Source organism: Oratosquilla oratoria, chromosome 16, assembly GCF_046742065.1.
Source record: "Oratosquilla oratoria isolate Oo_2021 chromosome 16, ASM4674206v1, whole genome shotgun sequence".
NCBI lineage: Eukaryota > Metazoa > Arthropoda > Malacostraca > Stomatopoda > Squillidae > Oratosquilla > Oratosquilla oratoria.
In genome coordinates this window covers 59,760,310-59,770,621 of record NC_134792.1, presented here as the reverse complement: position 1 = coordinate 59,770,621, position 10,312 = coordinate 59,760,310, and the positions used below count along the sequence as shown (strand labels likewise).

At 48.4% G+C, this 10,312-nt stretch overlaps 1 protein-coding gene across 1 annotated transcript in view; it reads right to left on the bottom strand.

Annotated features, from left to right (window-relative positions):
• The window catches only part of LOC143033697 (uncharacterized), a 37,992-nt gene extending 30,904 nt beyond the window's left edge, over positions 1–7,088 (bottom strand). The window contains exon 1 of the mRNA XM_076199180.1: positions 6,830–7,088. Within this exon, the coding sequence (XP_076055295.1) occupies positions 6,830–6,832 (3 nt within the window). The 5' untranslated portion in view covers positions 6,833–7,088. The remainder of the gene's footprint in view (positions 1–6,829) is intronic.
• Positions 7,089–10,312: the final 3,224 nt, after the last annotated feature.

Sequence of the window (10,312 nt, the reverse complement as noted above, 5' to 3'; positions counted from 1 at the left end):
ACCACTGTTTGCAGTACTAAATTTATGGCCTATTGACGAGGGTCGGTTATTTATAGCTAAGTCTCCTTGACACCATTAAGACTTGAGAACGAGGAAAGCGCGTGCGTGTGTGCGTGCGTGCACACGCGAAAATAAGTTCTCCGTTTAGTTAAATGTGAGGGATCTTCGCGAAGGCGGAATTCTGGCACCCCACCTCCCCCCACCCCTTCCAGCGGTGTTCCCGCATAAAGGTGGCTGGGGGGGGGGTTCCTGTCTGGTCGAACACTACCACTTGATCAGCTGCTCCTACCGGCTTTGTTTTTAAACAGGGAGTGACTGAATGCGATGGGGGTCGGGGGACGGGGGGGAGACGGGGCTGGGTGGTGGCTTAGAAAACGGAGTGATGGTGATGAGGAGGGCGGGGTTGCAAAGTGAGGTGGAGGGGAAAGAAGGGGAGGGAGGGGAAAGAAGGGGAGGGAAGGGAAAGGGAGGGAGAGGAGAAGGCGAAGAAGAGGAGGGAAAGGGTAAGAAGGGGAGGGGGAAGGGAGAGGAGCAGGAGGAAGAGGAGTACAAAGAAGGATGAGGGAGGGAAGGAGGGAGGGAGAGAGGGAGGCGGAAGTGGAAGAAGAGTTAGAAAGTGACGAGGGAGGAGGAAGGTAGAGGAGGAAGTGGCTATTGGGCAGGGAAGAGTGTAGAAGGAACTGGGTATTGGAGGAAGTGGGATGGTGGATGAGAAAATGAGGAGGAGGAGGAGGAGGAGGAGGAGGAGGAGGAGGGAAGCGTGGCGATGGTGGCAGCGGTGGGCGGGGAGAGGGGGGATGATCAGTGTGAAGTCGAGATCTTGATGGGTCTGTGATAGCCGATGTGGGGACGACTGGCAACGAAACTCGAGACGACTCACGCAGAGTCAGCGAGGGGGGGGAGGGAGGAAGAACACGTGTGGGAGACTCATAGAGTGAGGCAGTAGATGAGAAAGAGGTGGAGGAGGAAGAGAGAGGGCGGGGTGGGGAAGCGAGGTCTAACAGCCCTTCAGACAATAGCAATGCAGCCGCTGCGACTCTCGCTGTGAAACCAAGAGACGCTTGGGGCGCGGGAGAGGTGGGGGTGAGGGGGAGGGGGTGGGCAATGCAAATCACTGGGAAGAAGAAAACGGGGAAACGAGAGGACGGGCTGCAATTCTAAACTGTGAAATCCTTGGGCGTAGAAGAAAAGTCTTTGTGGCAAAGACAGAAACGATCCAACAAAGAAGGCCCTGGTATACCGTCCCGTCGAGCAAGCCACCTCCTGTCAATGGACAGGGACACGTGACCACCCAGGAAAGGGGACAATGCGAGTGGGAGGGAGTGGAAAGAGAGGGGAGGTGGAAGTGGGTGAGGGGAAAGAGTAAGACGCTGAAGCAATGGGAAACGGCAGCAGGCGAGAGAGGAGAGGGGAGGGGAGGGGGGTTGCAATGAATAGAATAATCTAAAAAGACCTTGGTCTCTATAGAGAAACTACTGAAAGAAACGAAAATCTTTATACTGTGGCTTTGGCGAGTACATTAGTGGGAGACTTCGTTTTCCTTCCGTGTCAACTAAAGGGTTGTTCATTCCACGTTTTTTATCTTATTTGGGTTTTCAAACCGATAAGATGTCGACACCACGCAATACTTTTAAACGTAATCTGCTGACCACACAGCAATTGACGAGCACAAGGCCAAGACTTCAACAGGCCGCGCGTCAGCCTGTACGAGAGACGAGAGACGAGGGAGGGAGGGAGGGAGGAAGGGGGGGCACGGGGAGCTATGAGCCCAATGTACAGAGTAGCGGTGGAAGCGAACAAGAATCGGAGAATGGAGTGATTACATGATGATGGGAGATTAGTCGAGATAACAGAGGATGGGGAGGGGGGGAGGGAGGGAGGGGAGTTAGCAAGGCAAGGGAACAAGAGTGGCCGGAAATGCCACGTGGATTAGAGGGAGGGAGGGGGGGGCACACGCTTTGGTCTTCCTCACATCAAGCCATTTTTATTCCGGCGAGGGACTCGGTAACGAAGAGAGCACCTCCTCCAACCCTTGGAGAACATTATTATCTTTTTACATGGTAGAGGTAGCTGGCCTCGTATAGTTAAAATCATCTGGCGCTTATCCCAATTATTTTCCTATATTCTGTTTAATCTAGCTCCTACCAAGTGATTCAATGACAACTGAAGGGAAACGCCCTTAGCCTAAGGAGGAGGCATAATTCAAAGTTCGTCTTAAATTTCGCTTGATTATATCAATCTGTATGCGTATGTGGTGTGTGTGTGTGTGTGTGTGTGTGTGTGTGTGTGTGTGTGTGTGTGTGTGTGTGTGTGTGTGTGTGTGTGTGTGTGTGTGTGTGTGTGTGTGCGGGCGCGCGTGAGGGGAAGGAAATCAAAGCAATACCTAGATAGGACAAGCCATCCTTGTACCCAAGATAAAAGTATCCCGGATAATACACAGCGGTTTTATCCGGACACTGTGAGGAGAGCTTGTGGTAGACGGTAGTTACGTGACAAAACTGTTAAGCAGCGAGGTGTGTAATTAGTACAGAGCTGTGTGCCTGGAGAGGAGGAAGAGGAGTAGGAGGAGGAGGAGGTTACGGAACATACGAGGGCATAAGAATGGTTGCTGTAATGATAGCGTTAGGGCGGATGTACCAGCTGGTTCAATGGACAGGTGGTGCTTCAAGGCATAGGTGGTTCACGGGCCAGGTGGTGGCAATGTACCGTGTTAACCCCTTTGTACCGGGTCGTGGCCTTTGTTCCCCAACGCCAGACTTTGATTAAGATAAGGGTCGACCTTTATACTAAGAAGGTGATGGGGTTACTTCGCTGTGGCAGGGCTGAGGTTGTGACCAAGAGAGGGTACTCCCCCAGTGAGTAACCGGCGGTGAAGCATTTGCTAGAAGAAAGAAGAGAAAGAAGAGAAAGACAAGGAAGAAGACGAGGAAGACGAGGAAGAAGACTAAGAGGACGAAGAGAGAGTAGACGTAAGAATTAAGAGGTAGAAATAGAAGTAGACAAGAAGATGAAGAGAGGCAAGTTTCAGGAAAGCCTAAAGGATCGCGTGGACAGAATGCTTGGAGGCGGAAATGTCCACAAAACGAGTTAGTGGGGAGGGAGGGAGGGAGAGAGATAGAGAGAGAGACACAGAGAGAGAGAGAGAGAGAGAGAGAGAGAGAGAGAGAGAGAGAGAGAGAGAGAGAGAGAGAGAGAGGGAAATACCGAAGTACAATAAACTTACATAATTCTGGACAATGGATTTGTGACGTGGCGGGCGAGATGTCCGGGAAGTAAAGGACAAATTCCCATTGGTACAATTCATCTAGAAATGCTGAACGACGACAGTGATGGGAAGGGAATATATGAAAGGAGTATTCAGAGTTGATGGAAATGTACAGTGACGAAGATGAAAGGAAAAGGGGGTCACATGAAGAATTGTCATCCCAGAACCCCCACATGAAGAATCGTCATCCCATGAGAAAAAAAGTACTAATAGAATTTGAACAAGTGAGGGCTGTCTGCGAATGTAAGCGGAGAGAGGATTAGGAACAGGAGAGGAACTAGATGATCCGAGAAGAGTGAAAAGGGATGGATAGTAATAGGGGTTAATAGTCAGACGGGGAGAATTTTAAGCAGGGAATGTGAACAAGAAATGAGGACGAGAAAATGATGGGGGAACGAGGGGGAGGGGAAGAACAAGAAAGGCGGAGGGAGTCAACGATTTGGAGAAACGAAAAATAAAGAGAATGGAGAGATCGGAGCAGCAAGGAAAAAGACAACGTAAATGAATCTAATAATGAGTAAAAAGCGACGAAGGCAAAGGGGAGAACGGTGGATGAGGGGAAGGGGACTGAGGGGACGAGTGAGGCTGAAGAGAGCCACGAGGGAAAGTGGCTGGCTATAACATAGGGGGAAAGGGTGAATGACACCAAGGGGGGGGGGAGCTAAGCTCGGGGGGATGGGGTGGGGGTAGGGGGTGTCTCGGTGGGGATGGGGGTGCTGAGAGAAAACGGGAACTGAATATGCGTCTATGGCATTGTTTTCTCTATTTGGTTTTTGGGGTGAAAGTTAGAAATACTGCTCCTCATAGTAATGTAGCAACTATAGTCTGTAACCAGATGTATAGGGATTGCTATACTACCTAGACCTGACAACTGGGAAGAAGGAAATGGGGAAGGAAAGGCAAAAGGGGGGAAGTATGGGGACGTAAGGTGTAACTGAGAGGAATGGGTGAAGTGAGGTTGTGGTGGGAGGGAGTGGTTGGGAGGAAGAGGTGCGAGTGGTGGGCGGGTGACGGGAGGCAAGATGGTAGAGGGAGGGGGAGGGGGAGGAGGAGAGGAGGGGGGGTGTTGGCAGCAGAGGTAGTGAGGTAGCGTTTGCTGGGGAGGTGATGTGGGACGATGGGGACGTGGGGGGGGGAGGGGCGAAGAGATCTAGACAAAAGAAAAAGGTGGGGTGATTGGGGAGGGGGAGGGGGGAGGGGAGAATTGCAATGAGAAAGAACGTAAAGAAGGAGAACCAACTGGGAAGTGGATAAACTTAACGACACTGATGGTAGGAGAAAAATTGAGGGCGTGTTGGACTGGAACAGAGATCTTAATGCAGAAAAAGAAAATGGGAAAAAATAAAAGAAATGCCGAGAGAGGGGCATCAAAGAGGGGAGAGACAGACTAAAATATGACACTAATAAAAGAAGAAAAAAGCAGGGGGTTTAAGAAGGAAGTGGATGGAGATGAGGTGAAGGAGGTTGTGAGAGACGGAAGAGAAAATGGGAAGTGGGGCTGAGTGGAGTATTTATTGATTTACTTATTTATCTATTTGTTTTATTCTTATTTTTTTTAAGGACACTGATACGAAGGGGGAGAAAAGGAATGAAAGAGGGGAAAGAGAGGAATGACGCGAAGAAGGCAGATGGAGAGAACGGAGAAGAAGGGAAGGGATAGAGGAAATGGGGAAGTGATTTGAAGTGAAAGAAGGGAATTCGAAGAGAAGGAAAAGGAAGGAGAGGTAAAGGATGGGGGAGTGGGGCAGAGGTGAGGGGAACAATAGGGAAGGGAAAGGAGAGAAAAGGGAAGATGGGGCAAGGGAAGGGGAAATGGGTGGAGGGGAAGAGGAGGGCAAGGCAAGGGAAAAAGTGGATGGTGACCAGTGCAGAGGGAAAACCTTGGAAGAATGTGGTTAAGAGCTGAAAACGGAAAGAGTGGTGGGTGGCGGAGTGACTGGGTTGAGGAGGTGGAAGAGGAGGGGAGGTGGAAGAGGTGGGTAAAGAGGAAGGGGGAAGGAGTGAGGAGGAAGAGGTGGAGAGGAAGAGGGGGAAATGGATAAGGAAAAAGGAGGAGGAAAGTTGAACAGGTGGAAGATGGGGACGGGGGAGGGGGAAGGGGAGGGAGGGAGAATGGAGGGCGGGAGGGAGAGGCTGGAAATGAGAAATCGGGAGAGGAAGAGGGAGGGAGGAGAGGGGAGGAGAGGAGAAAGGGAGGAGAAAGGAAAGGGAGGAGGGAGGAGAGGGAAGGGGAGGAGGTAGGAAAGGGGAGGGGAGGAGGGAGGGGAGGGGAGGAGGGAGGAGAAGAGAGGAGGGGAGGAGAGGGGAGGGGAGGAGGGGAGAGGAGGGAGGACAGGGGAGAGGAGGAGGGAGGAGAGGGGAGAGGAGGAGGGAGGAGAGGGGAGAGGAGGAGGGAGGAGGGAGGGAGGGAGGAGGTGGAGGGAAGGAGAGGGGGAGGGAGGGAGGGGTGGGTAGGAGAGGGGAGGAGAGGAGGGGAGGGAGAGGAGGAGAGGAGGGGAGGAGGTGAGAGGAGGAAGGGGAGGGAGGGAGAGAAGGGGGGGAGGTGAGGGAGGGGAGGAGGGGGGGAGGGGGAGGGGGAGGAGGGGGAGGGGGGGAGGAGGGGGAGGGGGGGGGGGGAAGGGAGGAGGAGGAGGGGAGGGGAGGAGAGGAGGGGGAGGAGAGGAGGAGAGGAGGAGAGGAGAGGAGAAGAAGAGAGAGGGAGGGAAAGGGGGGGGGGGGAGGGGAGAGGAAGAGGAGGGAGGGAGAGGGAGGGAAGAAGGGGGAGGAGAGAGAGAGGAGAAAGAGAGGGGGATAGAGGAGGGGAGGAGGAGGAGGGAGGGGGAGGGGGGGAAGGAGGAGAGGAGGGAGGAGGGGAGGAGGAGGAGATGAGGAGGGGGGGAGGAGGGAGGAGAGGGGAGGAAGGGGGGAGGAGGGAGGTGAGGAGGAAGGGGAGGGGAGGAGGAGGAGGAGGAGGTGAGGAGGAAGGGGGAGGTGAGGAGGAAGGGGAGGTGAAAAGGGAGGATGGAAGGTGGAAGGAGGGGAGGAAAAGGACTGGGAAAGGAGAGGAGGAGACAGGAATAGGAGAGGGGGTTGTGTTGGAGAGGGTGTTGGGGAGGGGATGGGGATGAAAGCATGGAGAGGATGAGGAGGGGTTGGGGACGGGGGAGGATTTTAAGGAGGGGACAGGGGGGGGGAAGGGAAGAAGAGAAGATAAGAGTGGTTATTCCAATGATGCAACTTCGGCGAAGCAGTCGTGGGTATGATAAATCCATGCCCCGTTTGGCTGTTTATGCCAGCTCTATCCGCCGTCCAGTTCTATGACAAAAAATCACACAAAATATTCCAAAACTATAAGCAAAATAAAGCTGATCATATCCCCCCATCCCCCACCCTTCGGATTCTACTTCCAAGCCACCCCACCCACCCTCCCCCCCATCCAAGGACTCCCCCCACCCCCCACAACTCCAGCGCACGTTCGCATACACAAGTCCCCATGCTTCCCTTCCACATCCTTCCCTTGCCTCTCCTAGTTGTTCACAATTGCGACAAATTCAACGAGCCAGTTCAACTCAAAACAGTACTTACCATCGCGTTCTATGCGGGTTACGCCGTTCTTGGCCGGCCGCGGGATCCAATGTGCAAGCTTTGTCTTACCAAACATAACGCTTGTTCCCAGACAAACTATAAGGGGTATCCACAACTCTACACATCTTATAAGGCACTTAATCACCGAAGGGTCACTATGCACTGTATATCACGTCATATTTACTTCAATCGCGACCGCAGTTTCAGTAAAAAGAAGCAAATCCCTCCCCGCTGCCCCATGAACACAGCCAACTCGCTAACTACTGCCTGCCTTGGCTTCCCCCCCAGTACCTGAGAAAGTTGCGGACCACGTTTACTCGTCTAGTTGCCAGTTGTTCATATTTTCACGCCTATTTTTCCACACTTTCGTAGCCGCGGTTCTGATTTCTATTTACTACAATCTTAACTTAGTGCTAATACGACTCAAATATATTTGTAGCAACTATATCTGAAAAGCCAATGATCTAAAACTAGCATATACGGCCACAAGCATCGAATGGAATCATTTTATTAAATTCATGTAAATTAGGCTTAAAATCACAAAAATTAATTTGTAATTAAATATATCATGTTGCCTGGAGCTCTTTCAAATCAACCTAATCATACAAACAGTTATGACGGGGCGTAAATATTTAAGAAAAATATTGACTATTCGTTTATGGCAACTCCCCTCACGCCACTCTGCCAAACCTACGACTTTTTTCACAAGCTTGTGGCGTAGCTCAAAACTTTACATTTTCTCTCGCTATTGTTTGCCATGATATGGTAATAGTACAACTTGCATAGACAATCTAACTTACCCTATAAAAAGACACACTGGTTATATAAAAAAGAAATGTAAAAAAAAACTCCCTATTCTTTGCATGCACTTCACAGAAAGACATGTGATAAAAGTACAGACTTCTATATTTTCGACAAAGGTTGCCAAAGTTTTCACTGTACAACCTAATTCATTTCGGCCACAATTTCGTTATCTAACATTGTTGCATTTTTTCATAAGCAGATACTTAAGATAACAATCACCCGCTGTGCGATACACAGAAGAGTTTAATCTCAAACTAATGAAGAAAAATAGACCTTCGGCTGGCCTACGACACATCGAGCATTTCCTTTCATTTTTTTTTATTCATATTTTTCTAATGATACGTTCCCCTGGCCTTAAACACTTGTCATGATGATCCAACCCTATTTTGCTTGTTACCCACCATTTTCCCTATAAATTTGCCCAGTTACTCCTCGACAAAACATGTAATTACTAACCAGTTTGGAAATCGTCCGAATTATATATTATATATATATATATATATATATATATATATATATATATATATATATATATATATATGCACACACACACAGGTGTAAACGTTACATATACATAATACATATGCGCGCCCGCACGTATACTCGTACACACACGAGTTCAGTTTTATATGGCCCAGTGCAGGACCGTTGGTCTTTCCGCTTCTGTACCTTCTCAAAGTGGTTCAAGTATGGTGGGAGTGTATGACATGTGAGCTTATTAGTAGAGATGTGGTTGTGATTTTAGACTGAAATCAGTATAATCAGACCAGCCAACAGTGATCGAGGTGCTCACAGTGAAATGCCACAGTAGTCTCGTGCACCTCTGAGGGTCACTAAAGGAATCCAGCGTCTCCTGCGTTCAAGGGAAGAAGGCTTGCCCCACACATACATTATATATATATATATATATATATATATATATATATATATATATATATATATATATATATATATTATATACATATATAATGTTAATGTTCAGTAATCACACATGTTCAAGTAAATATTTCAATTTTAGCGCGCGCGCACGCACACACACACACACACACACACACACACACACACACACGGGTTATTATCTACAAATGTAAACGTCGTGGAATGCTGTACACACTGATAAGCAAGTCCACAAGACAGATATCTCACACTGTAAGGACTTCCCCGCTGGCAGATCCGAAAATCCAACTTTCGCCTCCGTCTTACAACACTCTCAAGTCTTTATGTACAAAACGATGCAAAATATAATCTTCTTGAACGGAACTGGTATTCCACCAATTTTAGGATAAACCGTTTTCTTCAAATCGGGGAACTTTGGTCATTTTGTATTGCCTAACGTCAGCCAAAATTTAATCACAGGACTCCGGAGTATAAAAACTGAATATATAAATAACGCAAATCTGTTCAGTTTGTTCTGGTTCGTGCTGAGAAACGCTCCTCTAAATATGGCGTCTACATTCGACTTCTGCGCTTGTTCAGACTTCCGCCAGACGAAAGGCTCCATGATGGATTAAGGTTCTTCATGAATTGATGGTCTGTTCTGGTTTCACTTGAATACTTTTTATATAGAAACGTCCATTTAGGACGTTTCTATATAAAAGTTAGTAAATACATTAGCTATCCCAAACTTATCACAGAGAGAACCTAGCCTTATTTGTCTAATACAAAATAAATCACGTCTCACAAAAGATCACAGATCTAGCATTAATTTATAGTTAGTAATAATACAGACATAATAATGATAGAAAATATTAAGAGTTGATAATGGTAATAAATATATGCCCTATCCCATAATAAATCATAAATATACCCTATAATTTGTTTAATAATACAAAAATAAAATTGCGACAGAAAAGTGTTGATGGTAAACGCTTACCAATTATTTGATTTTGCACATACGACTCCCGTACTCGGTACTCCCTCATTTTCAAGTCCTCGAGATTGTTTTCGTTTGTGACTGCCAATATATAGCATCTACTCTGGTCTCTAAATATGAAACAAAACGTACGCAAAGATCAAATCTACCTAGATATCCGAAACGAGTAAGACAAAATGAAAAAAAAAATCGGGACATTCACAGATTGTTCCCAATTCCAGATAATCTTGCTCAGACTAGAATAATCTCAGCCCAAGTTATTATCCCTCCTACCCACCCCTGAGAACCAAAATCATTCCATTAACCCCCTCCACTCAAGATATACCTCATATACCAGTGCACTCTAATCACTGCTAATATGCACACGCACACGCACACACACGGTGGCGCGGTTGGCAGTCTCTGTCCAGGGCTGAAATAATTTCAGTATCGCTGCGCTTCGAGTCGTTACTCCAACTCTCGTGGGCGGGGAGTTGGGTGTGTGTGTGCGTGTAAAGTCACAGCATTACCCATAGATCGGTCATACGAGCTCTGAGCTCTCTTCCGGAAGGGAAATAGCTGTCGATCACGAGTCCATCACGTGATCCAAAGACCAAAGTGAATCACACACACACGCCACTCGTTCCCAATTTCTTTTAAACCCCCTCCCTCCCACTACCCACCCACCCATCCGTTCCCAGTTCCTCCCTACCTCACTACCCCCCACCTCTATACCACTTCCAAATCCAACCCCACAACTGACTTTATCATCCATTACCCACCATCCACGCTCTCCGCTCCCCTCCCATTACACTCCCCAAACCCCC